At 38.1% G+C, this 27,317-nt stretch overlaps 3 protein-coding genes, 17 non-coding genes and 4 pseudogenes across 20 annotated transcripts; 23 read left to right on the top strand and 1 right to left on the bottom strand.

The window, feature by feature from the left end:
* The first annotated feature begins 1,070 nt into the window (after window positions 1-1,070).
* Window positions 1,071-3,536, top strand: LOC124846019 (pentatricopeptide repeat-containing protein At5g65570). Its single transcript, XM_047323233.2, has one exon. It carries the CDS (start codon window positions 1,219-1,221, stop codon window positions 3,244-3,246), a length of 2,028 nt encoding a protein of 675 aa, XP_047179189.1. The 5' UTR covers window positions 1,071-1,218; the 3' UTR covers window positions 3,247-3,536.
* Window positions 3,537-4,381: 845 nt separating this feature from the next.
* LOC148196356 (putative glycosyltransferase At5g03795) lies at window positions 4,382-8,297 on the bottom strand. The gene is made up of 6 exons (XM_088093877.1): window positions 7,966-8,297; window positions 7,534-7,884; window positions 6,699-6,985; window positions 5,928-6,160; window positions 5,031-5,188; window positions 4,382-4,856 (listed from the first exon to the last, which is right to left on the bottom strand). The coding sequence occupies exons 1-6, from the start codon at window positions 8,083-8,085 to the stop codon at window positions 4,755-4,757; spliced, it is 1,251 nt and encodes a 416-aa protein (XP_087950003.1). The 5' UTR covers window positions 8,086-8,297; the 3' UTR covers window positions 4,382-4,754.
* Window positions 8,298-10,451: 2,154 nt separating this feature from the next.
* On the top strand, window positions 10,452-10,570 carry LOC148196355 (5S ribosomal RNA). Its single transcript, XR_015781079.1, has one exon. It is a non-coding gene; the product is annotated as a 5S ribosomal RNA (ribosomal RNA).
* Window positions 10,571-10,685: 115 nt separating this feature from the next.
* On the top strand, window positions 10,686-10,804 carry LOC148196354 (5S ribosomal RNA). Its single transcript, XR_015781217.1, has one exon. It is a non-coding gene; the product is annotated as a 5S ribosomal RNA (ribosomal RNA).
* Window positions 10,805-11,030: 226 nt separating this feature from the next.
* LOC148196353 (5S ribosomal RNA) lies at window positions 11,031-11,149 on the top strand. Its single transcript, XR_015781313.1, has one exon. It is a non-coding gene; the product is annotated as a 5S ribosomal RNA (ribosomal RNA).
* A 206-nt stretch (window positions 11,150-11,355) lies between these two features.
* On the top strand, window positions 11,356-11,474 carry LOC148196352 (5S ribosomal RNA). Its single transcript, XR_015781149.1, has one exon. It is a non-coding gene; the product is annotated as a 5S ribosomal RNA (ribosomal RNA).
* Window positions 11,475-11,681: 207 nt separating this feature from the next.
* On the top strand, window positions 11,682-11,800 carry LOC148196351 (5S ribosomal RNA; annotated as a pseudogene).
* A 207-nt stretch (window positions 11,801-12,007) lies between these two features.
* LOC148196350 (5S ribosomal RNA) lies at window positions 12,008-12,126 on the top strand. Its single transcript, XR_015781259.1, has one exon. It is a non-coding gene; the product is annotated as a 5S ribosomal RNA (ribosomal RNA).
* Window positions 12,127-12,333: 207 nt separating this feature from the next.
* LOC148196349 (5S ribosomal RNA) lies at window positions 12,334-12,452 on the top strand. The gene has a single exon (XR_015781244.1). It is a non-coding gene; the product is annotated as a 5S ribosomal RNA (ribosomal RNA).
* Window positions 12,453-12,659: 207 nt separating this feature from the next.
* LOC148196348 (5S ribosomal RNA) lies at window positions 12,660-12,778 on the top strand. Its single transcript, XR_015781268.1, has one exon. It is a non-coding gene; the product is annotated as a 5S ribosomal RNA (ribosomal RNA).
* A 94-nt stretch (window positions 12,779-12,872) lies between these two features.
* On the top strand, window positions 12,873-12,991 carry LOC148196347 (5S ribosomal RNA; annotated as a pseudogene).
* Window positions 12,992-13,198: 207 nt separating this feature from the next.
* On the top strand, window positions 13,199-13,318 carry LOC148196346 (5S ribosomal RNA). The gene has a single exon (XR_015781213.1). It is a non-coding gene; the product is annotated as a 5S ribosomal RNA (ribosomal RNA).
* Window positions 13,319-13,526: 208 nt separating this feature from the next.
* LOC148196345 (5S ribosomal RNA) lies at window positions 13,527-13,646 on the top strand. Its single transcript, XR_015781264.1, has one exon. It is a non-coding gene; the product is annotated as a 5S ribosomal RNA (ribosomal RNA).
* A 207-nt stretch (window positions 13,647-13,853) lies between these two features.
* On the top strand, window positions 13,854-13,972 carry LOC148196344 (5S ribosomal RNA; annotated as a pseudogene).
* A 94-nt stretch (window positions 13,973-14,066) lies between these two features.
* LOC148196343 (5S ribosomal RNA) lies at window positions 14,067-14,185 on the top strand. The gene has a single exon (XR_015781179.1). It is a non-coding gene; the product is annotated as a 5S ribosomal RNA (ribosomal RNA).
* Window positions 14,186-14,393: 208 nt separating this feature from the next.
* On the top strand, window positions 14,394-14,512 carry LOC148196342 (5S ribosomal RNA; annotated as a pseudogene).
* Window positions 14,513-14,721: 209 nt separating this feature from the next.
* LOC148196341 (5S ribosomal RNA) lies at window positions 14,722-14,840 on the top strand. Its single transcript, XR_015781123.1, has one exon. It is a non-coding gene; the product is annotated as a 5S ribosomal RNA (ribosomal RNA).
* A 207-nt stretch (window positions 14,841-15,047) lies between these two features.
* Window positions 15,048-15,166, top strand: LOC148196340 (5S ribosomal RNA). Its single transcript, XR_015781106.1, has one exon. It is a non-coding gene; the product is annotated as a 5S ribosomal RNA (ribosomal RNA).
* A 207-nt stretch (window positions 15,167-15,373) lies between these two features.
* LOC148196339 (5S ribosomal RNA) lies at window positions 15,374-15,492 on the top strand. The gene has a single exon (XR_015781236.1). It is a non-coding gene; the product is annotated as a 5S ribosomal RNA (ribosomal RNA).
* A 207-nt stretch (window positions 15,493-15,699) lies between these two features.
* On the top strand, window positions 15,700-15,817 carry LOC148196338 (5S ribosomal RNA). Its single transcript, XR_015781088.1, has one exon. It is a non-coding gene; the product is annotated as a 5S ribosomal RNA (ribosomal RNA).
* Window positions 15,818-16,024: 207 nt separating this feature from the next.
* Window positions 16,025-16,143, top strand: LOC148196337 (5S ribosomal RNA). Its single transcript, XR_015781261.1, has one exon. It is a non-coding gene; the product is annotated as a 5S ribosomal RNA (ribosomal RNA).
* A 207-nt stretch (window positions 16,144-16,350) lies between these two features.
* LOC148196336 (5S ribosomal RNA) lies at window positions 16,351-16,469 on the top strand. The gene has a single exon (XR_015781140.1). It is a non-coding gene; the product is annotated as a 5S ribosomal RNA (ribosomal RNA).
* A 207-nt stretch (window positions 16,470-16,676) lies between these two features.
* Window positions 16,677-16,795, top strand: LOC148196335 (5S ribosomal RNA). Its single transcript, XR_015781180.1, has one exon. It is a non-coding gene; the product is annotated as a 5S ribosomal RNA (ribosomal RNA).
* Window positions 16,796-19,716: 2,921 nt separating this feature from the next.
* LOC124846020 (KH domain-containing protein HEN4-like) lies at window positions 19,717-25,446 on the top strand. Its single transcript, XM_047323234.2, has 7 exons — window positions 19,717-20,536; window positions 21,465-21,890; window positions 22,067-22,342; window positions 22,921-23,118; window positions 23,223-23,302; window positions 24,582-24,693; window positions 25,078-25,446. The coding sequence occupies exons 1-7, from the start codon at window positions 19,952-19,954 to the stop codon at window positions 25,216-25,218; spliced, it is 1,818 nt and encodes a 605-aa protein (XP_047179190.1). The 5' UTR covers window positions 19,717-19,951; the 3' UTR covers window positions 25,219-25,446.
* Window positions 25,447-27,317: the final 1,871 nt, after the last annotated feature.

Genomic DNA, 27,317 nt, shown 5'->3' with positions numbered 1-27,317 from the left:
CTTGGTGTTTTTGTTTCTTTTACGATGATCACTTTATTGTGTAAGCAGATGAGGACTAGGTGTTGAAACATCTCTGACAAAAATATTACTTAAAAATCTTCTTTGACGTCTAATAATTAATCGATATAAGGATTTTTTAAAAAAAAACCCTAAATTATTCTTTATTATATATATAGATATATATATTTTATTGAGGTAATATGTTTTGTTTATCATATCTTATTTTATTAGTTATAAACTATTAAGAATTAGATTTTATTAGGAATAATTAAAATTAAAATACACAAAGTTTTGTACTTTTTTAGATTTTTTTTTACTTTTTTAGATTATTTTTTCATCAAAATAACACTGTTTTTTAAAACAGCGTACTGTTCCCTTTATTTACATAAATAGAATTGTTCACTATTTATGTTTAAAATTCATCTTTCATGGAGTCTAATTCTGAATTGTATTGTTGTTTACAAATAATTTTTCCCCCAAAAAATTTCTCCTTCCTGTTTTTTAAATGAAAGAAAAAAATTCTGACTGGATTTTCTAGTTAATCTCTTCTTAATGACATTTTAGAATTGACTCCTCAAAGTACGAATTCTGAATTTACACATTAAAATGAACTATTTTTTGTAATTAAAAGACATACTCTTTGGAAGAAACTAATTTAGAAAGGTAGGACGTTAAAAAATCACTTTTTATAGTAATGTAATCCAAGTTTAGTAATCTTGTATTTTTTACAAATTTTCTTGCTTATTAAATGAGAAAATAATTAAATACATTTTAGGTTTTAAAGATATAGAAGTAAGATCATATTTTCTTTTCCATTTTCAAATTTTAAAAGAACATTATTCTTTTGTCACTTATATTTTAGATTTTTATTCAATTTATATATATATATATATATATATATATATATATATATATATATATATATATATATGTATGTATATGTGTGTGTATTTACTATGATGTAGAAATGAAATAGAAAATCGTATAAATATCTTATTTTGTTTTTTGCATTTTTTATTTTCTATAAAATATCTTAAACCAACACTAACAAATAAAGGGAGGAAGTTTACGTTTTTTAGTTTGATTACACTGAGAAATGCCAAAGACATAGGAATAGTGTTGTGGAGGATAAGCCTGAATTTAAGTTGTTTCTTTTTTCTTCATTACATTTTTGAAAAATACATTGAAGAAGATAATAAAAATGTCCAGCATGAAAATATGAATTTATACTCTTCTCTTATTGCCCAATGCGCGCACACAAAATCGTTAACTACCCTCAGAGCAGTTCACAACAAAGTCATCAAATCCGGTTTCTCTTACTCATTCTTGGGCCACAAGCTCATTGATGGCTACATTAAATGCGGCAGCCTTGCTGAGGCACGCAAGTTGTTCGATGAATTGACCAACAGACACATAGTTACTTGGAATTCCATGATTTCTTCTCATATCAATCATGGGAAGTGCAAAGAAGCCGTTGAGTTCTATGGCAATATGCTTGTGGAGGGTGTTTTACCCGATGCCTACACCTTCTCTGCCATCTATAAGGCGTTTTCACAGTTGGGTCTCCTACGCCATGGCCAGAGGGCTCATGGGTTGGCTGTGGTTTTGGGTTTGGAGGTCCAGGATGGGTTTGTTGCTAGTGCCCTTGTTGATATGTATGCTAAGTTTGATAAAATGAGGGATGCCCATTCGGTTTTTCTCCGTGTTTTAGAGAAAGATGTTGTGTTGTTCACAGCATTGATTGTGGGTTATGCTCAACATGGTCTTGATGGGGAAGCTTTAGAGGTTTATGAGGACATGGTCTATAGAGGTGTTAAGCCTAATGAGTATACACTTGCTTGCATCTTGATAAGTTGTGGTAATCTAGGGGATTTAGTTAATGGTCAGTTGATCCATGGTCTTGTAATTAAATCTGGCCTGGAATCTGTGGCTTCACAGACTTCTCTCCTTACCATGTATTCAAGGTGCAACATGGTTGAGGATTCTATAAAGGTGTTTAATCTGCTTGATTATGCAAATCAGGTGACATGGACATCTTTTGTGGTGGGGCTTGTGCAAAATGGGAGAGAGGAGACTGCTGTGTCAATATTCAGGGAAATGATTCGTTGTTTGATAAGACCAAATCCTTTCACATTGTCGAGTATTCTTCAAGCATGTTCGAGCCTTGCAATGCTTGAAGTAGGGGAACAGATGCATGCCATTACCATGAAACTAGGATTGGATGGAAATAAGTATACAGGTGCAGCGCTGATTAATTTATACGGAAAATGTGGAAATGTAGAGAACGCAAGGTATGTTTTTGACGTTTTAACTGAGTTAGATGTAGTTGCTATCAATTCAATGATCTATGCTTATGCTCAAAATGGTTTCGGGCACGAAGCACTTGAGCTATTTGAAAGAATGGAAAAATTGGGACTTGTGCCAAATGGTGTGACATTTATTAGTATTCTGGTGGCATGCAACAATGCAGGTTTAGTTGAAGAAGGATGCCGAATATTTTCCTCCATTAGGAATAATCACAAAATTGAATTGACAAGAGACCATTTTACTTGTATGATTGATTTGCTAGGGCGATCAAGGAGACTTGAGGAAGCTGCAATGTTGATAGAGGAAGTGAGAAATCCAGATGTAGTACTATGGAGGACACTGCTAAACACATGTAAGATTCACGGAGAGGTAGAAATGGCAGAGAAAGTTGTGAGAAAAATCCTTGAGCTTGCTCCTGAGGATGGGGGAACACATATCCTTTTGTCAAATCTTTATGCTTCTTCTGGGAAATGGAACCAGGTGATTGAGACGAAAAGCACAATAAGAGATATGAAATTGAAGAAAAGTCCTGCAATGAGTTGGCTTGATATTGATAGAGAGGTGCATACTTTTATGGCTGGAGATTTGTCTCACCCAAGAGCTCATGAGATTTTTGAAATGTTGCATGGATTAATAGAGAAGGTCAAAATTCTGGGTTATAATCCTGATACCAGATTTGTGTTGCAGGATTTGGATGAAGAGAAGAAAATGAGTTCTTTATATTATCATAGTGAAAAACTGGCAATAGCTTTTGCTTTATGGAAGACTATTGGTAGGACTACTACTATCAGGATTTTTAAGAATCTTAGAGTTTGTGGGGATTGCCACAGTTGGATAAAATTTGTTTCTTTACTTACTGGGAGATATATTATTGCTAGAGATGCAAAGAGATTCCATCATTTTAAAGGAGGTTTATGTTCCTGTAAAGATTACTGGTGAAACACATTTGTTATATCCTTTCCGTAGCTTCTCTATAAAATAATTTTCTTAGCAGGTCATACAGAACGTGGGAAGGATTAACCATGTATGATTATTTCATCTGGTCCATTTTCTCATCATAACTTTTAATACTAGTTATTCATACAGATGTGTGCTCAATACTTCCATACATCCATGAAGATGTAAATATCAAAATTTTACATCAAGGAAGTTCTGGGTTTAATATTCCTAATTCAGTTATAGATGAATGCTCAAATGTGGTATATAAATTAATTTTGCTCTTGTTCCTTCATCTATTTTTCAAGTAGAAACAAATGGGATGCTTATGATCAATATCTGTTTTTGATTCCTCTTATTTATTTTTCTTAATAATATTATTATTTTATGTCTATAAATGTTCCGTGTAAAAAAGAGCACTGTATGATATAATCTTCCAGACACGCATGTTTTCTGTACTAAAGTAAAAAATAGTGAATCAGTGAATGATCTCTACTTGATGTAGATTAGCTGATATTTATCATTAACAGCATGCAATAGAGCCAGTTCTAAAAGTTTGAGATTATGTGAGTAAGTAGCCGTTAGAACCTTGTAGTTAAGATGATACCATGTGAATATTAAAAAATAGACTTTAAACCTAATTTAACAATATAAAACCGACTTTATTTATAAAGTGAGTGAAAAAATGAAAATGATACAAATTAGGAAAGTGACCTAGGGTAGGTTAGGGTTGTTGCTTTTAATCTATGAATAGGATAATGATTGCCATTTAATATAATGATATTTTTCTTACTTTTAGAGACTTTACTTTTTATAAGATACAAAGTTTAAGGAAATTACTTATATTTCATTAACAATAAATATCTATTAGAATTTAAGCTTTTTCATTATCTCTGAGTCCTTAATTCTTATTCGATATCTATGCTAGTTAAGACTCTTGAATAATTAATATTTCCTTTATTTATAAAACAAACAAAATAAGAGTCTAAGATGCCTTCAAAGCTTATCGAAAGAGCATACTTGTAAGGAACGTACTCTTATTATGTTAACCAAGAAACTTTAAATCACTGCGATGCTCACAAACTATCGTATAAGTTTAGACAGTAATGAAACTGTAGTTAGATGACCAAAATGATAGTGCATGACTACTAATACCTGATGGCCTTTATTCCAGGGTAATATTATCCAAATTATGTAAGCATACAGTTAAATAACTACCACGAGTCAGTCAGGTGTTACAATTGAAAGCCAAGCCGACCCATGTTCTAGTTAGGATTTTGAACAACTTGAACAATTGCACCAGCCTTAGTGGCTTGGCTATGTATTAGTTTCAACCCAACAAAGCCTTACCGCAAACAAATAACAAATTAACCGAAATGTTGTGGGTGCAAGAATATAGAATAAGCCAGCTGCTGTATACAAAACTGTAATTGGCTATTTACAGTGCTCTCTCGGTTGCTAAAACTGTAAGTTGTATACAAAACAAGAGTGTTTTAGAGTGAGTCTAAATATCAGTATTTGATCGTGTGATGGCGTAACCAGAGGTCATACATAACCATATGGAAAGCATCAAATGTGATTGGGGGTGAATTCCATTGGAAATGTTTCTGAACCTGAGAGCATGAAGTAACTTTATGTGAGCTCCAACATAAAAACAATAATTCAATTGACAATGAAAAATTCTACCGACCAAACGAAGGTTTTTCTGAATTAAAAGCAAAGGTTCACAAAACTAAAACATTTTACTAATATATAGATTTTATATAAAGTATTGAGAGGATTTATACCTTTACCAAATTATAATGAAGTGCAACAAACTCGGCATCTGATATATTTTTGAGGATTTGTTTAAGCTGGTATACATCTTTCTCTTTGAGTACCACAGCAAATTTATTCCAGTCAAGAATATCATTAAAAGGAAGGTCATAGTAATTTGACAATATCACTGCAAAACAACATAAGCAGCTATAGGTCAGTACAGTAGTCTAAATAATCCTGTCCCAAATGCAAGAATATCAAAGCAGAACACAAATTTATACAAAACCGAGTTACAGCTCAAATGTCATTTACAATATCCTTATTTAATTCTTTTTAACAAGCTAAGGTGAAGTGTACGTGTAATCTGTTTACACATGGCTTCTACTGAATTCGACCTTAATAAGAAGATTAGACAGGTGGAGCAAGAGAGCATATCCTAAAATTGGTCCCTGGGCCCCAATTCCACATTTCAATGGTTGTATTACAACCTCCACTACCTCCAACAGTCCACAACAATAAAAGGGTTCAGCTATTATTCCACGTATTAAATATGCCTTTCCAAATTAAACTATTTTTGTATATAGTTAAAGACAGTTAATTGATTATAGAACCCCCATAAATCGGACACTCAATTATCATCCCACAATAAAGTTTCAATTCTACTATCCAATCTTAGGGGTGATAGAAGCAACCAAAGATTGAATAATCAGTGTAGACAAGGATAGGGTTTGCAAATGTTTCTCAATAGACACAAGAAATATGCAACCACTCTCACCATCCATGAAAAATGATAAAAACCAGTAGACAATAGGTATTTGGTTATTATATACTTGTACAGTCAGTCATACAGGTATGCAATTCTAAGAAGCTGAATACACAACTATAAAATCAAAAAGGGAAAAAATCAACAGAAGGGATTATCTTACCAGGGATGCACCCATAATGGATAGAGTCTGCTATTCGAGCACTATTGACCTGGGATCCACCAGGACATATACAAAATTTACTCCTGTAAAATCTCTTCTGGTACACTAGATGCCCAGTAGCCCTACTAATTCTGTTGTTTGAAATATCAAGTTCTGTGTCATTTTCCCACACACGTGCAAGAATAACTCTAATTTTAGAGTTACGATGACCAGCCCAAAATCCAAGTTGAGTCCTGCAAACCACAGATTTATTTATGAAAGAAATTAGCTAAGCATCCTTACTAATTCTGTGGCTGGAAATGTAGACTCGATATTCATTTTTCGTACTATTTACATTAAACAAATAAAAACCGGCCTCTTGAACAGGATAAAAAATATTGAAACTCAGAATAGCATTTTGTTGCAACATGGAGGTTACTGGCATTTTTCTTGTCTTAAGCTCTTGCCAAGCAGTGTGTACTCCACGGAAGGTTTTTAAGATCCACAGCATAAATAGTGTTTACCCAGGATACCAGAAACTAAAGAGCAATTGCAGCATATTATTAATAAAGACTTGAGGTTCATGAGCCAGAGTCTGATAAAGGTCTTTGAACATTATGAGAAATATCAAGTAACTTCCATCACTCTGACCATAAAAGATTAACAAACCCTTCAAAAGCTGGACGATAAGTCATTCAAACCGAAAATCCAGTCCCCAAAACCTAATATTCCCCAATTCCCCAGCAAGCAATGAAACTAAATTGGAGCCACACATGACTTGAAAAACGTCACCTGTTTTCTACATCATTCCCCCCAGCAGGAAGAGCAAAAGGCTGTAGCACTTGAGGCAGAGCAACATCTTTGTGCGGAATAAATCCAACATCATAGCTGGGGGAACAGACTGCTCGAATGGAATTTTTCACAAGCAACTCAAGACCTTCCGTCGCCCTCACACCAACATCATGACAAGTGACAAAGAAGTGATCAGCACCCAAGGTTCTGTTCCAATAAGGATATTTGGATATCAAGCCCTCCACATAATTTTGTACTATGATCGTCATGTTCTCATAAGACGTGCCCTGCATAACACAAACATGAGATCAAATTCCCCCTAGAAGCAGTAACTTAACCATCCAATATGGGATGATATTTATAATTTTATCAATCTTTCATCTGCATTCATAACTTTCTTTATAATTTTTAGTTTGAACCTACAATGCGAGATCTTTATCACATCTCCCCAATGACTAGATATCTCGAGTCTAGACTTTGTAAAACTAGACATCTATAGATGGTCTAAAAACAAGTGATTTGAGAGGTCCAACACCAACCATTGTATAGACTTTAATAACAGGTGGCCAAACAAACAACTATAAGATAGGTTAGATACCATATTTGAATTTTGATTTTGGACTTAACCCCAAGCCAGCTCGTGAAGTAAGAAGTCCCCCCACTTATATTCACCATTTTGGCCATATCACTAACCAATACAAGATCTCCAACAATTTCCCTTTTAACTATCAATCCACATTTACTACACACCGGCAATGCATGGAAGCATCAAACATTCTCCTACCATTCTACCCAGATCTCAACAAAAGAGAATGCAGAAAGAGAAAGAAAATACCTTGCCGCGCATCTTGTGACACGAGATGGGGATGAAGAAGAGGTGCGCCTCATCGGGGTTTTCGGTGCGGAAGTGACTCTCTCTGATGTTCTGGAAGAAATAGCCCTCGCTGGCGTACTTCCCAGTGAGCTTCCTCGGCGTCTGGTAGAACGTGTTGGGATCCCCATCAGGGTATATATACACCTTGAACTTCTTCTCCATCTCCTCGTAGTTCAGCTTGAACACACGCGGAGAGTGAAACGTGTCCGAATACAGTTCTTCTTCTCCTCCTCGTCCTCTTCCTCCTCCACACTCCTCTTCTTTCCCGGTTCCCCGCGCGTCGTTGAGCTTCGTGACGGAGAACTTGGAAACCTAGAGCAAAAGGGTAATCAAGAAAGCGGTGAAAAATGTGAAATTGGAAAATGGGGTGGGAGAAACAGGAGAAATGGGTACCTGGGGTGGCGGGGTGGAGTATCTGAGAGCGAGGTAGGTGAAGGAGAGAAGAGTGAGGATTGCGAGGAACAGGAGAGAACCTCGCAGAGAGAAGAACGAGGATTGTTGCTTCCCCGTCATAATCAGTATTGGATTCAACCCTGCTGCGAAGTTTTGTTACCTTTGATTTTGATCTATGAATGTATCAGTCTGAAGAATGGTGCGGTTAGATTCGAGTGATGTGATGAGAGTAAGAGATGAAGCAGAAGGAGATGAAATCTGCGATTTGAGGCTTGGAACCTTCCTTTCTCACTCCTACCATTTTCCTATGCAAATGCTTCGCTGGCTCTCGCTAATCTAATTTTCTCTTTTTAGAATTTACATTACTGTTTAATTCACTAACTCCACTTTATTATTCTTTTTAAGTTAGTAATATGATTTATATTTGAGTAATACTAAAAAAAAATTGTTTAAACAAAATTTAACTTTTAATAGAATTAATATTTGAGATGCATTTTAAGTTAATTTATATTCGGTCGTATTTGATTTTAGAAGTTATTCTTACTTTGCTTCCTGTAATTTTGTGTTCGTTCTTTCTTAATCTTACTAGTCTCATAATGCATATTTTCTTCTTTCATATTTGTTTCTTACTTATGGAGGAAAAAAAAAGAATATATATATATATATATATATATATATATATATATATATATATATATATATATATATATATATATATATATATATATATATATATATATATATACATGGGTTTGTTAACGCTGCCGTTTTTCAGTTGGTACATTTTAGCAATGTGTACCGGATTTTAGTAGACAAAAATACCCTTATATATCATGGATTCTAAGTTTTAAGGTTAAGGGTATTTTAATAATTTTCATTCTCAAAACTTAAAAAAAAAAAAAAAAACCCAAACCCTTACTCACCTCTCTCATTCCTCTCAATCCTTTCTCTTTCATCTCTCTCACTCCAACATTTTCTCTGTCATCCCTACTATAGTCCCAACTGTAAAAATCAGAAACAATTGCCTATAAACAATTTGTCTTTGTAAAGAGTTGAGTCATTTACATATTCACCTTCAGGCAAAGGTTCATTCAAGATCTCTTCAATTTCACCATCTTCACTAACCTCTCTAATTTCATCATCTGTATTTGTGGAATCATCGTATCTAAAAAAACCCTACAGCCCAATTACCAATTCTTTCGGATGTCATTATGCTTGTGAAAATTAGATAAAATTATATACGACAAAAATTATAAAATGAAAACTCATTATAAAGTCATTTTTTTGTAAGAAATTGTTTAACAACTGAGTGTTTCTGATTTTTTTCCAGGCCAATTACCAATTCGTTTGATGTCATTATGCTTGTGAAAATTACATAAAATTAGATAAGACAAAAATTATAAAATAAAATTATAGAATCATTTTTTGTAAGAAATTATTTAACAGCGAGTATTTCTGATTTTTTCCAAGTCAATTACCAATTCCTTTATGCTTGTGAAAATTGAATAAAATTAGATAAGACAAAAATTATAAGATGAAAACTCATTATAAAATCATTTTTTTGTAAGATTGTCTAACAGGAAGTGTTTCTGATTTTTTCAATTGGGGCTACAGTAGGAATGACAGAGAAAAGATTGGAGTGAGAAAGAGGAAAGAGAAAGGGTTGAGAGGAATGAGAGAGGTGAGTAAGGGTTTGGCGGTTTTTTTTTTTTTTTAGTTTTGAGAATGAAAATTATTAAAATACCCCTTAACCTTAAAACTTAGAATCCATTATATATAAGGATATTTTTGTCTACTAAAACCCGGTACATATCGCTAAAATGTACTGAAAAACAGGCATACATATCCATTATATATAAGGATATTTTTTCTTTGAATTTATGTTTTAAAGAATTATTTTTAAATAATTTAGTTTAAATTGAAAAAAAAATCTTTAATAATTTTTGTGAAGCCCTAGAAAATGATATTTTAGAAGTGATAGTGAATTAAAAATTAATGAGACTCATTTATTTTAATATTAAAATGTTTTAATATAAAAAGAATTGTTATAAACGTTCTTTTCTTTTTTTACGTTTTTCTTCGTCCTTGTTAGTCACAACCAAGTACCGCCGACACGACATCCAACTAACTCTTACCACGACTTTTCCGGAGCAAACCATCCACCTCAGGGCCCTCGCACGCGTGTCCTCAAGTGTTAAAACTTATACACGCTGCCGAAGCCATATATGCATTGATCGTGCGATCCTTGGCAGGTGCGATCATACCAGTACTAATGCACCGGATCCCATCAGAACTCCGCTTAGGAAGTCCTCGTGTTGCACTTCTTTTTTTGACGTGGCCCTCGCACGCATGTCCCCAAGTGTTAAAACTTATATCAGAACTCCGCAGTTAAGCGTGCTTGGATGGCCCTCGCACGGATGTCCCCAAGTGTTAAAACTTATACACGCTGCCGAAGCCATATATGCATTTTTCGTGCGATCCTTGGCAGGTGCGATCATACCAGCACTAATGCACCGGATCCCATCAGAACTCCGCAGTTAAGCGTGCTTGGGCGAGAGTAGTACTAGGATGGGTGACCTCCTGGGAAGTCCTCGTGTTGCACCGCGTGTCCCTGCCGAAGCCATATATGCATTGATCGTGCGATACTTGGCAGGTGCGATCATACCAGCACTAATGCACCGGGCCGAAGCCATATATGCATTGATCGTGCGATACTTGGCAGGTGCGATCATACCAGCACTAATGCACCGGATCCCATCAGAACTCCGCAGTTAAGCGTGCTTGGGCGAGAGTAGTACTAGGATGGGTGACCTCCTGGGAAGTCCTCGTGTTGCACCTCTTTTTTTGACGTTCTTCTCTTTTTTTGACGTTCTTTTCTTTTTTTACGTTTTTCTTCGTCCTTGTTAGTCGCAACCAAGTACCGCCGACACGACATCCAACTAACTCTTACCACGACTTTTCCGGAGCAAACCATCCACCTCAGGGCCCTCGCACGCGTGTCCCCAAGTGTTAAAACTTATACACGCTGCCGAAGCCATATATGCATTGATCGTGCGATACTTGGCAGGTGCGATCATACCAGCACTAATGCACCGGATCCCATCAGAACTCTGCAGTTAAGCGTGCTTGGGCGAGAGTAGTACTAGGATGGGTGACCTCCTGGGAAGTCCTCGTGTTGCACCTCTTTTTTTGACGTTCTTTTCTTTTTTTACGTTTTTCTTCGTCCTTGTTAGTCGCAACCAAGTACCGCCGACACGACATCCAACTAACTCTTACCACGACTTTTCCGGAGCAAACCATCCACCTCAGGGCCCTCGCACGCGTGCCCCAAGTGTTAAAACTTATACACGCTGCCGAAGCCATATATGCATTGATCGTGCGATACTTGGCAGGTGCGATCATACCAGCACTAATGCACCGGATCCCATCAGAACTCTGCAGTTAAGCGTGCTTGGGCGAGAGTAGTACTAGGATGGGTGACCTCCTCGGAAGTCCTCGTGTTGCACCTCTTTTTTTGACGTTCTTTTCTTTTTTTACGTTTTTCTTCGTCCTTGTTAGTCGCAACCAAGTACCGCCGACACGACATCCAACTAACTCTTACCACGACTTTTCCGGAGCAAACCATCCACCTCAGGACCCTCGCACGCGTGTCCCCAAGTGTTAAAACTTATACACGCTGCCGAAGCCATATAGGCATTGATCGTGCGATACTTGGCAGGTGCGATCATACCAGCACTAATGCAACGGATCCCATCAGAACACCGCAGTTAAGCGTGCTTGGGCGAGAGTAGTACTAGGATGGGTGACCACCTGGGACGTCCTCGTGTTGCACCTCTTTTTTTGACGTTCTTTTCTTTTTTTACGTTTTTCTTCGTCCTTGTTAGTCGCAACCAAGTACCGCCGACATGACATCCAACTAACTCTTACCACGACTTTTCCGGAGCAAGCCATCCACCTCAGGGCCCTCGCACGCGTGTCCCCAAGTGTTAAAACTTATACACGCTGCCGAAGCCATATATGCATTGATCGTGCGATGCTTGGCAGGTGCGATCATACCAGCACTAATGCACCGGATCCCTTCAGAACACCGCAGTTAAGCGTGCTTGGGCGAGAGTAGTACTAGGATGGGTGTCCACCTGGGAAGTCCTCGTTTTGCACCTCTTTTTTTGACGTTCTTTTCTTTTTTTACGTTTTTCTTCGTCCTTGTTAGTCGCAACCAAGTACCGCCGACACGACATCCAACTAACTCTTACCACGACTTTTCCGGAGCAAGCCATCCACCTCAGGGCCCTCGCACGCGTGTCCCTAAGTGTTAAAACTTATAGACGCTGCCGAAGCCATATATGCATTGATCGTGCGATGCTTGGCAGGTGCGATCATACCAGCACTAATGCACCGAATCCCATCAGAACTCCGCAGTTAAGCGTGCATGGGCGAGAGTAGTACTAGGATGGGTGACCTCCTCGGAAGTCCTCGTGTTGCACCTCTTTTTTTGACGTTCTTTTCTTTTTTTACGTTTTTCTTCGTCCTTGTTAGTCGCAACCAAGTACCGCCGACACGACATCCAACTAACTCTTACCACGACTTTTCCGGAGCAAGCCATCCACCTCAGGGCCCTCGCACGCGTGTCCCCAACTGTTAAAACTTATACACGCTGCCGAAGCAATATATGCATTGATCGTGCGATGCTTGGCAGGTGCGATCATACCAGCACTAATGCACCGGATCCCATCAGAACTCTGCAGTTAAGCGTGCTTGGGTGAGAGTTGTACTAGGATGGGTGACCTCCTGGGCAGTCCTCGTGTTGCACCTCTTTTTTTGACGTGGCCCTCGCACGCATGTCCCCAAGTGTTGAAACTTATACACGCTGCCGAAGCCATATATGCATTGATCGTGCGATACTTGGCAAGTGCGATCATACCAGCACTAATGCACCGGATCCCATCAAAACTCCGCAGTTAAGCGTGCTTCGGCGAGAGTAGTACTAGGATGGGTGACCACCTGGGACGTCCTCGTGTTGCACCTCTTTTTTTGACGTTCTTTTCTTTTTTTACGTTTTTCTTCGTCCTTGTTAGTCGCAACCAAGTACCGCCGACAAGACATCCAACTAACTCTTACCACGACTTTTCCGGAGCAAGCCATCCACCTCAGGGCCCTCGCACGCGTGTCCCCAAGTGTTAAAACTTATACACGCTGCCGAAGCCATATATGCATTGATCGTGCGATGCTTGGCAGGTGCGATCATACCAGCACTAATGCACCGGATCCCATCAGAACATCCGCAGTTAAGCGTGCTTGGGCGAGAGTAGTACTAGGATGGGTGACCTCCTGGGAAGTCCTCGTGTTGCACCTCTTTTTTTGACGTTCTTTTCTTTTTTTACGTTTTTCTTCGTCCTTGTTAGTCGCAACCAAGTACCGCCGACACGACATCCAACTAACTCTTACCACGACTTTTCCGGAGCAAGCCATCCACCTCAGGGCCCTCGCACGCGTGTCCCCAAGTGTTAAAACTTATACACGCTGACCGAAGCCATATATGCATTGATCGTGCGATACTTGGCAGGTGCGATCATACCAGCACTAATGCACCGGAATCCCATCAGAACTCCGCAGTTAAGCGTGCATGGGCGAGAGTAGTACTAGGATGGGTGACCTCCTCGGAAGTCCTCGTGTTGCACCTCTTTTTTTGACGTTCTTTTCTTTTTTTACGTTTTTCTTCGTCCTTGTTAGTCGCAACCAAGTACCGCCGACACGACATCTAACTAACTCTTACCACGACTTTTCCGTACCAAACCATCCACCTCAGGGCCCTCGCACGCGTGTCCCCAAGTGTTAAAACTTATACACGCTGCCGAAGCAATATATGCATTGATCATGCGATGCTTGGCAGGTGCGATCGTACCAGCACTAATGCACCGGATCCCATCAGAACTTCGCAGTTAAGCGTGCTTGGGTGAGAGTAGTACTAGGATGGGTGACCTCCTGGGCAGTCCTCGTGTTGCACCTCTTTTTTTGACGTGGCCCTCGCACGCATGTCCCCAAGTGTTGAAACTTATACACGCTGCCGAAGCCATATATGCATTGATCGTGCGATACTTGGCGGGTGCGATCATACCTGCACTAATGCACCGGATCCCATCAGAACTCCGCAGTTAAGCGTGCTTAGGCGAGAGTAGTACTAGGATGGGTGACCTTCTGGGAAGTCCTCGTGTTGCACCTCTTTTTTTGACGTTCTTTTCTTTTTTTACGTTTTTCTTCGTCCTTGTTAGTCGCAACCAAGTACCGCCGACACGACATCTAACTAACTCTTACCACGACTTTTCCGTACCAAACCATCCACCTCAGGGCCCTCGCACGCGTGTCCCCAAGTGTTAAAACTTATACACGCTGCCGAAGCAATATATGCATTGATCGTGCGATAGCTTGGCAGGTGCGATCATACCAGCACTAATGCATCGGATCCCATCAGAACGCCGCAGTTAAGCGTGCTTGGGTGAGAGTAGTACTAGGATGGGTGACCTCCTGGGCAGTCCTCGTGTTGCACCTCTTTTTTTGACGTTCTTTTCTTTTTTTACGTTTTTCTTCGTCCTTGTTAGTCGCAACCAAGTATCGCCGACACGACATCCAACTAACTCTTACCACGACTTTTCCGGAGCAAACCATCCACCTCAGGGTCCCTCGCACGCGTGTCCCCAAGTGTTAAAACTTATACACGCTGCCGAAGCCGATATATGCATTGATCGTGCGATACTTGGCAGGTGCGATCATACCAGCACTAATGCACCGGATCCCATCAGAACTCCGCAGTTAAGCGTGCTTGGGCGAGAGTAGTACTAGGATGGGTGACCTCCTGGCAAGTCCTCGTGTTGCACCTCTTTTTTTGACGTTCTTTTCTTTTTTTACGTTTTTCTTCGTCCTTGTTAGTCGCAACCAAGTACCGCCGACACGACATCCAACTAACTCTTACCACGACTTTTCCGGAGGAAACCATCCACCTCAGGGCCCTCGCACGCGTGTCCCCAAGTGTTAAAACTTATACACGCTGCCGAAGCCATATATGCATTGATCGTGCGATACTTGGCAGGTGCGATCATACCAGCACTAATGCACCGGATCTCATCAGAACTCCGCAGTTAAGCGTGCTTGGGCGAGAGTAGTACTAGGATGGGTGACCTCCTAGGAAGTCCTCGTGTTGCACCTCTTTTTTTGACGTTCTTTTCTTTTTTTACGTTTTTCTTCGTCCGTGTTAGTCGCAACCAAGTACCGCCGACACGACATCCAACTAACTCTTACCACGACTTTTCCGGAGCATGCCATCCACCTCAGGGCCCTCGCACGCGTGTCCCCAAGTGTTAAAACTTATACACGCTGACGAAGCCATATATGCATTGATCGTGCGATACTTGGCAGCTGCGATCATACCAGCACTAATGCACCGGATCCCATCAGAACTCCGCAGTTAAGCGTGCTTGGGCGAGAGTAGTACTAGGATTGGTGACCTCCTGGGAAGTCCTCGTGTTGCACCTCTTTTTTTGACGTTCTTTTCTTTTTTTACGTTTTTCTTCGTCCTTGTTAGTCGCAACCAAGTACCGCCGACACGACATCCAACTAACTCTTACCACGACTTTTCCGGAGCAAACCATCCACCTCAGGGCCCTCGCACGCGTGTCCCCAAGTGTTAAAACTTATACACGCTGCCGAAGCCATATATGCATTGATCGTGCGATACTTGGCAGGTGCGATCATACCAGCACTAATGCACCGGATCCCATCAGAACTCCGCAGTTAAGCGTGCTTGGGCGAGAGTAGTACTAGGATGGGTGACCTCCTGGAAGTCCTCGTGTTGCACCTCTTTTTTTGACGTTCTTTTCTTTTTTTACGTTTTTCTTCGTCCTTGTTAGTCGCAACCAAGTACCGCCGACACGACATCCAACTAACTCTTACCACGACTTTTCCGGAGCAAACCATCCACCTCAGGGCCCTCGCACGCGTGTCCCCAAGTGTTAAAACTTATACACGCTGCCGAAGCCATATATGCATTGATCGTGCGATACTTGGCAGGTGCGATCATACCAGCACTAATGCACCGGATCCCATCAGAACTCCGCAGTGAAGCGTGCTTGGGCGAGAGTAGTACTAGGATGGGTGACCTCCTGGGAAGTCCTCGTGTTGCACCTCTTTTTTTGACGTTCTTTTCTTTTTTTACGTTTTTCTTCGTCCTTGTTAGTCGCAACCAAGTTTCGCCGACACGACATCCAACTAACTCTTACCACGACTTTTCCGGAGCAAACCATCCACCTCAGGGCCCTCGCACGCGTGTCCCCAAGTGTTAAAACTTATACACGCTGACGAAGCCATATATGCATTGATCGTGCGATACTTGGCAGGTGCGATCATACCAGCACTAATGCACCGGATCCCATCAGAACTCCGCAGTTAAGCGTGCTTGGGCGAGAGTAGTACTAGGATTGGTGACCTCCTGGGAAGTCCTCGTGTTGCACCTCTTTTTTTGACGTTCTTTTCTTTTTTTACGTTTTTCTTCGTCCTTGTTAGTCGCAACCAAGTACCGCCGACACGACATCCAACTAACTCTTACCACGACTTTTCCGGAGCAAACCATCCACCTCAGGGCCCTCGCACGCGTGTCCCCAAGTGTTAAAACTTATACACGCTGCCGAAGCCGTATATGCATTGATCGTGCGATACTTGGCAGGTGCGATCATACCAGCACTAATGCACCGGATCCCATCAGAACTCCGCAGTTAAGCGTGCTTGGGCGAGAGTAGTACTAGGATGGGTGACCTCCTCGAAAGTCCTCGTGTTGCACCTCTTTTTTTGACGTTCTTTTCTTTTTTTACGTTTTTCTTCGTCCTTGTTAGTCGCAACCAAGTACCGCCGACACGACATCTAACTAACTCTTACCACGACTTTTCCGTACGAAACCATCCACCTCAGGGCCCTCGCACGCGTGTCCCCAAGTGTTAAAACTTATACACGCTGCCGAAGCCATATATGCATTAACCGTGGGATACTTGGCAGGTGCGATCATACCNTCATGTCCTTAGGCATGAAGGCAAATTGCTGATGATGAAAATGTGATTGATATCCTTAACTCGTCGTGCGGTCTCATTATACCTTTTCATAATGGCTTTCAAGGTTTCTTCCTTCTCTTGTTTAGTGTTCACCAATTCCACTGACGATAGCTATTGTACCCAGCTGGACACATATTGTCTTTCAAAAAGAGCTTGCACAGTAGTGAAATAATCCACTGTATTTGGGGGAAGGGTGTTGTACCATGCTAATGCCTCCCCTTGAGTGATAATGAGAAAGCCCTGCACATGACCGAGTCGCTATTTTGTGTAGAACGTCATTGCGTTAAGGAATATCCTGAGGTGATAATCTGGATCAGTTGAGCCATCATATTTATCTAATGTAGGAGGAGTTTTTTTTCGGCATTGGAGTTTATATGATGGTCACCATGAAGGGAAGCAAACTGGTAGGCCGAACGATTTGTAGAGGCGTTGGGTTATGTGTTATCCCACTATTTGCTTCCCTTCTTTCCTGACCATTCGGGTTGGTGTGGTGGGATGGTTGTTGATTACGACTTGCCTCCTGGCCGTTATCGCGGTTGCGATCCCGTTGGGTTGTACACGTCGAACATTGAACAGACTGTTCGGCATGAGCATGTTTTGCTCTCAGTGCCCCGATCTCCTCTTCGTGCTTCCGTTGCATCTCCAACAATTGTGCTTGCACTTGCGTCTGCATCTGTGTCTGCATATCTCTGATCAACTCTCTGGTGATTTGTTGCTCCTCCATGTTTCCCGTGGTCATCATTGGGTTTCTTCTACTTCTCTCTCGGTCCCACGGTGGACGCCAAAATGTTTTTGCATATGTTGGGCCCAGAAACACACATTTTTTTATCGTAGTCTTCTTATATTCTGACCTCTGAATCCCGTGCTCTAAGTTTCTTCTTATTCGGGCCGTGGGGAGGATACCTACAAAAGGCACTCCGACCCTCAAGTCAATGACTGGTGTGATAATATTGATAATGTTCAATATAGAGTAAGTACTCATAATTAGTTCAATCTGCTTACCTTTGCGGCTTAGCCTTCTATTTATAAGTTATTTCATGGATCCTAAACTGGCATAGGTCTAATAAAACAAGCTTAACTTTAGATTCGGTCTGTTACTCATAAACAACTTTCTTATCCTACAATCAATTATCAATATCTTTAATTAATTTATCAGTTGTTTATTTGTCCATAGGGTGTTGCTCCCTCCACCACCCCAAGTGCTTCTGCACTTCTCCACTATTTTCTTTTATTTCAAAAATACCCTACACCTCCCCAGTATCCTCAACAATCTTTCTCTTTCTCTCTCTACATTAATGAAGCATTCATATGACTTAGATTTAAACTTGTGATATATTGCAAATATAAAATTAAGAGGAAACTTCAATATTAGTGCTTCTACCACTTCCATTTTATAAACCTAAAAGTTAGATGCAAATACAAAATAATAAACATAATATTAATAGTAAATAATATATTATTATTATTATATACTAACTTTATAATGACGAAAGAACTAAATAAATTCCAAATCTTTAACAAATAACTTTTCTTTTATATTTTAAGTATTTAATAATATTTTTATATTATTTATCTAATAAATTAAATACTTTATTCAAGTTATTTGAGTCAAACATGTCGGTAAGTTAAAACATAATATAATGTTAAAAATTATAGATATTAAATGTAAAAAAAAACACACATATATAAACATTTTTCTAGAAATTTAGAACAAAATTTTACCATTTATTAAGTAATTTGAAGAGAAAAAAAATATATTGAACAGTGAAAATAAGATTGAATCAAACTTATCTAAGGGAAAGTGTAAATAAAATTTTGCAATATATCACAAGTTTAAATCTGAGCCATGTGAATGCTCCATTAATGTGGAGAGAAAAAGAGAAAGATTGTTGAATATAGTGGGGAGGTATAAGGTATTTTTGGAATAAAAGAAAATAGTGGGGATGTGTAGAGTATTTTTAGAATAAAAGAAAATAATGGGGAGGTACAGAAGCACTTGGGGTGGTGGAGGGAGCAACACCCTTGTCCATATCATTGGCCCAATTATAATAACTTAAGTGCAAGTCCAACATTAATAACTTAAGTGCCGATCTAACATTTGATCTGTTTTGATCGTTGACAAAAGTAGCAGACCGAACGGTTGTGAATGTTGAACAGTTGTGAATATTGACAGTTCGTTCTATCCCATATACCATACAACTATAATTTTAATATTTTTTATATTCTTAATTTTCAATAAAATATTAATATATTCTTGTCTAAAAATTTTATTCTTAATATGGGAGAAAGTAAAAAAATATTTTTCGAACAAAGCTCCAATGTTTATAAACTTTCTTATCTCTTTTATCCATTTACATCATGCATGCTTTAATATTAATGTTTTTTCGCTTAACTTCTCTCGTGTCATAATTTACGTGTTCAAAAAAGATTTTCGTGTGGAATGTTATCATGTTTTTTGTGTCTAAAAATGAGAAAAATATTTTCCTTCTGACAGTAAAACACCAATTTACATGGGATGAAACCCAGAGAATGAAGGAAGCAAACAACGAACTTTAAAGTGGAGATTCCAGATTCAGATTCGAATCAGTAAATGGAAGCACTTTTTCTTACCTCGAGAATTGGGTTGATTTCAGGGCGACTCCAACAGTTACAAGACACTATTTAGGGCATTAACATAAACTAAAGATGAATAAAAAATAGTAAAAAGAGGTCCACCATCTTTGAACCTCTTCCGCGATGCTTCCATTCCATAAAATCAGTGGCAAAAGAATCGTTAATCTCTTGTACTACTCCTCACTCTCCTTGTCCCTTCCTTCCGATCCAAGTGACTCACTCTGCTCACGCATGCCAACTCATGAAAACAAGGTCCCACGCTGGAACCACTAAGCCACGCAATGCAAGACCCCACCACTTCCGACGCTGATCACCGCAACCACCACGAAACTACGCCGTCGTCTAAGCGCACGGTCGCCGCCAACCCCCACCGGTCCAAGCGTCCCGTCTTCAAGGTGCTCCCGGGGCAGATCGCGTTCCGCCTCGTGTGCCACGCCTCCATCGTGGGCGGTCTCATCGGGAGCTCCGGCTCTATCGTCTCCCAGCTCCGCCGCGAGACCGCCTGCAAAATCCACTGCGAGGACTCCACCGCCAGTGCCGAGGACCGCGTTATCCTCGTCATCGGCTCCCTCTCGCCCCGCAAGGGCCTCCAGCTCGGCGACGGCGAGGTCGACGTTTCCAACGCGCAGGAAGCCGTCGTTAGGGTTTTCGAGAGGGTTTGGGAGCTGGAGGCCGAGAAAGGCATTAATTCTAACAGAGCCGTTAACGGCGAGGTCTTTTCCAAGTTGCTTGCACACACTTCGCAGATTGGTGCTGTTGTTGGCAAAGGAGGGAAGACCATCACCGCCATTAGGAACAGTAGTGGTGCCAAAATTAGGGTTTGCCCGCCTCCGCATTGCGCCGCCAAAGACGAGGAGTTAGTTCAAGTGAGTTTTTTTTTCTTGTAACAATTTGTGCTTTTTTTTGGTCAACGCGTTCGTTATTGTTCTTTTAGAATGAAAATCATGCTACAATGTGTGCTTGTGTGTGTGTGAGTGGATTGAGTTTTCTTAAATCATGGGGGAATTGACGCGCTTTATGCGAAAATAGAGTTCATGGAATCTGATCTGTGACTTTGCTTCTCTGCCAAATGTCAACACTGAATTTATTTTCCCAGTAAGTAAATTGTCATTCAAAATCTCTATCACGTTGGCGACCTTCTTTGTTCTGTTCCTACTTCCTGCACTTCGATTTCATCTGATACCATGAGAGAACACGTGTTTTGTTGCATAGACGAATGCGGTATGCCCGCAATTTCTGCATATGATTTGGGTCCTATATCAATGTTTTCTATTACTACATGTTTATATTCCTGATATAATAAATATACTTCTTTATCTTTCAGTAATACTTTCTACTTTTTGTTTCCTTATCCAGTGCTCAACGTTTGTCTGAATTTTAACTGGGGCACCAAATGTCAACAAAAAGATGTTATATCATTGTAAAACCGATTTTGATGGTTAAACTTACTTTGAAGTTGATAGGATTTATGCGTAGATGTTGCTATTTTAAAATTAAGTTAGAATTGATTTTTAGTATAAGTTTTTTTCTTTCAAAAGCTGATTAGAATTATTTCAATTTAGAATTAACATTGGATCTAACATCGATTCTTGAATGTGAAATAAAAATACGAACTTTTATTTAAAATTAGATTAGCTTGTATTTCATCGTCTAGCACAAATCTAAACATGCGAATCATAGATCCTAGTTTAATGTTTTGGATTTCTTTTAATGAACTTCGGAATTTAGACTTTTCATTGAGCAATGACTATTTGGAAGTATTTTTCTTTATCTGGGAGCTTGTTTGATTGACAGATAACTGGTGGCCTTTTGTCTGTAAAGAAAGCGCTGATTGCTGTATCTCACTGTCTTCAAGATTGTCCCCCGTTATCAAAAGTTTCTGTTTCTTCTAGTACACCCACTGTTAGCTCTTCTGATAGATCATCCTCTGATCCCAATGCTGAACTTTTTCCTCACCTTAATTCATTGTTAACCTCCATGGAAGGTTTATCTGTATATGAACGGACCACAAACTCTAATGAAACATCTGGCAGTGACACAAAAGGAGCAGAGCACAAAGTTGTGTTCAGACTCCTTTGCTCTAATAATGTAGCTGGGAGCGTGATTGGCAAAAGAGGGGCTATAGTCAGAGCTCTGGAAAGCAAAACAGGTGCTTCTATTATCTTTACAGCTCCTTTAAGCGAGTCTGCCGAGCGCATTGTCACCATTTCTGCTGTAGAGGTCAGTCACATGAGAATGATGCACCATGCCACTACTGACTCATGTTTATATAGTGTTTTCAGTTTTGTATTCCCTCTTTCATGTGCATGTGTGTTCATGCAACGACATATACATTTGATAGATCTGTTTGAAAACACATTTTTGGATTTTCATAATTTGTATTGTTGATTTAGCAGAACCTTGAATCTTGTAATTCTCCTGCACAAGATGCCGTTATTCTTGTCTTTGCTAGAATTATTGAAGATCACATTGGAAAGGGTTTTCTCCCGGTATCTAGTATGGAATCACCTGTAACTGCAAGGCTGCTAGTTGCAGCAAGCACAGTAAACTGCTTCAGCAGCAATGAAGGTCAGGTGATTTCAGAATTGAGAGAACTAACTGGGGCTGATTTACAAATTTTGCACGGAGAGTCAATTCCTAGTGGCGCTTCAGATGGTGATGCGGTGGTACAGGTACACCTGTTAATTTTATACAATTCAAGTTGACTTTTCTTTAAAGTATCTCTTAAGGGTTTAAATTTATTTACCTGATGCCATTAGCTACTGATAATTTTTAGATCCCGATTCTGTTTCCATACGCTGATGTCCTTTCATTTAAAAATAAACACTTTTTTTCTGATGCAAAGATTTCAATTTAAAATTCTCCAATATAGTACAAGACAGTTAACAAATGTATACTTGGCCAGAATCTGTGATCCGCTTATGTAAAGGCATTTCAGTATAAATATGTGGAAAATATCTATTACTTTCAACAAAAGCGCATTCCTTTGTATGATTGTATTTAGTTTATAGTTAATCTGCAATAACTTTCCAGTCCTTGTTCTATCTGCTTAGTATTTGGTGTTGTTTGATGCTTTCGTGTACCGACATAGGTTGAGAACTTGGGACTTAACTGATAACAAATATCTTATCTTGTTGTGCTGGATTGAGGCATTTGAGCACTCAGAATAGACTGAGTTTCTTATTATGGCTCCATCAGTCTTTTGTTACTGTCTTCTAGTCAAGTTTACACTTAGAGAGTTTTCATGCAGATCACTGGAGAGTACAGATGTGTACAAGATGCCTTGTACAAAATCACTTGTAGAATCAGAGATAATCTTTCGGCGAATGGGGTGGTTGCTGAAGCAAGACCGAAATCCAATTGGAAAGTGAACAAGGAACCTGTAAAGGGTAAACCTTTTTTTGCCCGAGGAAATTCTGCTTATCCTTCTGGGAGGTTTCCGCGACGGGTATTCTTCCTCCTTTGTGTTTTATTGGTTTCCAATTTCTTTTATAGCTTTTCATTCTTCCAAACTCATAAGAGGAGATTGATTAGGAGTTCTAATATTTGCAGAATGCAGGGTTGCATGCTAAAACAGTATCACAAAATGGAGACATGCATACAGATTTAAGTGAGAATTTGGAACGTGGAAGGTTAGTATAATGCCGCATGGACTCCAAGTTTATTTGGCGTTATTTTTCACCTTTTTCTTCTTCTTCTTGCCAAAAGTTGGGGGGCATTTGATACATAGTAGAAGGTTGTTTCTGGCCCAATAAATTTTATTTAGAGAGAGCTGTTGTGTTATTTGTGAAAGTGATAGTATCATGGTAGTCTTTTAGAGATTAATCTTATGTTGGACTGGGCTTAGAAATGAAGCAGATAGGCATATTAATAGTATACGTACACGTAGAATAAGGGGGTTTTCTTTTTCAATTTTCATTATCTAACTTAATTTGATCTTTCTATATTTAAAGCGTTCTATTTTAAAAAAATTATATTGTCCTTCTATTTGATTTTGTTAACATGTTAATATCAATTTAGATGGAAGGACAACATCGAGCATTTTTAGAAGTAGAAAGATTTAATTGAATAATAATAGTAAAAGAAGGATAAAAAGAGTTAATTTCTTGTTTCTTATCTTTTTATTTAACTAATTTATTGTTTTTGCTAACTAGATAAATTTGATTTTATTTTTCTTACCTATTTCATACTTTCTTTTATAAGATATTTGTGATCATTTTATTTATTTTTATGTATTTTCTATTCCAAGTACTTGATCTATTGTTTGTCAAGTTCCTATTTCAATAACTTTTTTAATCAATTCAACCCGTCTGACCAAGAATCAATCCATCCATCGATTATTATCTTTCAATGACTCATCTCAAAACTGGTAAGAATCAGTTAAATCAATCCAAACTGATTAAAACTAGGATATAAAACAATTTTTATTTTCTTATTACTGTTTTAATTTTTCTAACACAATTTTAAGATAAATAAAAACAACTGTTTAAATATTACATAAATATAACTTATTTTTTATTATTATTAATATTATAGTTATTATTATTATTATTATTAATTTTGGTCCTTTAAATTTTTGAAAAATGTTTAAGGTAGTTCTTATATCTGAGCCCAAACTATTTTCAGTGTCGAGGCAAAAGATAAAAGAGTATTTCATAGATGTAAATTGATGAAATTATATAAATAGATCAAATTGAATGATATAATAAATAAAAGGAATGGAAAAAGGATAATTTAACGTAAAAATTTAGTATTCACAATTATTTGACTTTGAACCCAATGCCATAATATATATTAACCACAAGTTGTTAGGCAACAAAGTGCTTGTTAGGCAAAATGTTTAAATTTGTTAAAACATTTTTTGTCATGTGATATTTCTCACATCCTGTGGTTGATAAAAACCTTTGGCAGAGGAAACATGTTTGCGACGGTGACAAATACTACTGTGGAGATAGTAGTTTCTGAACATGTCTTTGGTTCTGTTTATGGAGAAGATGGTGGCAATCTGGATCGAATAAGACAGGTGCTTAATTATTTCCTTAACAAAGATTATAATTTGAGGTGAATTCTGGTTGGATATTCACGTTTTCTTAATTAACAATGTGATTTTTAATAATTTGATGAAATGATGTCTCTGATCAATAACTTTCCTAGGAAATACATTTTATTGATAATATCTGGCCAGGGAACTCTGACTCCATGGTAAATATATTGGCCATTATCAAAGATTAACTTGGAAATCTCGTATATATTTATTAATTGACATGTTTTTCTGACCTAATGTACTTTAGTGCTCAGAAAACAATACAAGTCTTGTCTGTGGTTACAATGTTCCAAGTTTCAAGATTGCTGAAATGGTTTTACAATGATGTTGGCATTAATGTGTTGAGTGTTGTTCTGGGAGCAGATTTCAGGTGCAACTGTAACGGTTTATGATCCATCGGTTGGTACAAGTGGAGGGAAAGTTGTGATATCTGGGACACCTGATCAAACCTTTGCAGCACAGAGCTTGCTTCAAGCTTTTATTCAAACGGGCCAAGTAAGCTGACCAAAAGCAGCATTTCATCATCAGTTGGTGCAATGAATGGTGTACATAGATGTTTCACACGACAGACAAACAAAACAACCTTCACCTTGTTAATATGGATTCACTGTTTTCCTTAAAGATCATGATGCTTAACTCCTTTGTATTCGCTCTATAAACACAGATTTTGTTCTCTTACGAACCCACTCTCACTTTTAATTCAAGCTTCATCACAGTAAATTTTTTCTCCTACACTCATTTATATTCTATTCATCCTCATCCCTTTTCCTCTCGACTCATTTTATATATTTTTATATTCCTAGTTTCTAATGGAGTTTGAGTAAACAAGAAAAATTAGAATAAAAGGATGACTTTTAATTTTGTTTGACAAATAAATGAATAATGAATTGGTAAACTTATTCTAAAAGATAACCAGCATATGATATTTCAACCATTCTCCATTGTATTTCCTATGCTACAATGTACTCGGAGAGTCAACTTGCTCTTGCTGTTCGTCATACATAATTAAGTTGTAAGTTCTTTTTGTAAATTTAGTTATTTTGAATTTAGTTTTTACTAAAAAAGTTTGGTCAATTAAGTATTGAATATTAATTTTTATTAAGTTTTTATCGGTTAATTTTATTTGTTATTTAAGTGAATTATTAATTTGTTTATCATGTTTAATTAAAAATGAGTTAAATAACGAGTTACTTACAACAATCAAGAAAATTTTATTTGTAAAGACGTAAACAAAATTGATATTTTAGGTGATTCAATTCAGAAAATCTTATTTGAAACACTTAAAAAATATATTTTAGTAGTGACAGTGGTTTAAAAATAATGAGATTTCATTATTTTAATATTAAAAAGATTTTAATATAAGTAGTTTTATTAGAAATAGAATTTCAATGTTTTATAAATTACTCTTCTAAAATATTTTAATATTTTTAAGATTTTTTTCTTTCTACTGGTGTGATTGAAGAATCGAAACTGTATGATTGATTTTTGTGACGAGTTATTTAATTTGGACTAATCATTTTCTTTGTTTCGTATAAGTTGAGTTTCAGCTAATTTTTCTTGGTCTTTTTCTGCTGTATGTGAGTTTTCTTCTATTTACATGCGTATTTTAGTGATGAGCATGTCCATATCATTCTTGTGATGTTTTTATGTGTATAGATAAAACATCTTGCAAGTTGTGAGGAGTTTCGTTGATTAAGGGTTTGTGAGTTGTTGGTATGATAAGGAAAGCTAATTGCATTGCTTTTAAATTATAAATATCTTGAAATTTGTAATTTCATGATTAAGTTGTATAATGAAATATTTAATCTGCCAAATTTGGTTTGTTTTGAATATTTGTCATGTTGAATGTCTTAGTTACTTTTGTGTTGATTAAGGAACTTAGAATCTGAACAATTGAGTTAATTGGTTTGTGCCTTAACATTAAAAATTGCTTTTTGACCAAAGTACTAAGAAGAGAATATCAATTTGACTGTTTGAACAAGTTTTATTTTCTTTGAATCACATAATTTCATTTGTTGATATCTCACATAGTGTTGAGCGATGGCAGCTGGCACTAAGCGCCAATTTATTGTGAAGGTCTGAAAGCATTTTAGCTTGAGGTCATTGAGCGTCAGTTTTGTATCGCTAAGCGCCGAAATTTGCAAATGCTTTGACACTAAGCGATAATAGGACATTGCTTAACGCCATCTTGCACTACAAGTCTTGAGCAATTTAGTTCCAAGACACTGAGCAGAAGAAAGATGTTGTTGAGCACAACTTTTTACAAGAGTAATGGCATTGAACGTCATCTTTTGCGAGAAGTCTAGCGAGGGCATCATCACCTTTGAGCACTAATGTGTATTTTTGGATTTGTTTTTCTTCTTTCACTATTTAAGATAGACTTAAATAGACTTTATGTATGTTTATGAGTATTATGATGATTTATTGAGACAATGATATTTTGTGGATATGTGTGGTGATGATGTTGAAGAAATTTCAAGGAGAAATTCTTTGTGGTGATAACTTTAGTGTATGCATTGACATGTGAGATTCCATAAGAAGGTATCCAGAAGCTCTAATAAACATTAACTCAAATAGAATAAAATGGGTTATGTTGTGAAAAG

This window comes from Vigna umbellata, chromosome 7, assembly GCF_029865625.1.
Source record: "Vigna umbellata cultivar VRB3 chromosome 7, Vumbellata_1.0, whole genome shotgun sequence".
NCBI lineage: Eukaryota > Viridiplantae > Streptophyta > Magnoliopsida > Fabales > Fabaceae > Vigna > Vigna umbellata.
The sequence above is the reverse complement of the archived record's forward strand: the minus strand, read 5'-3'. Positions and strand labels throughout refer to the sequence as shown.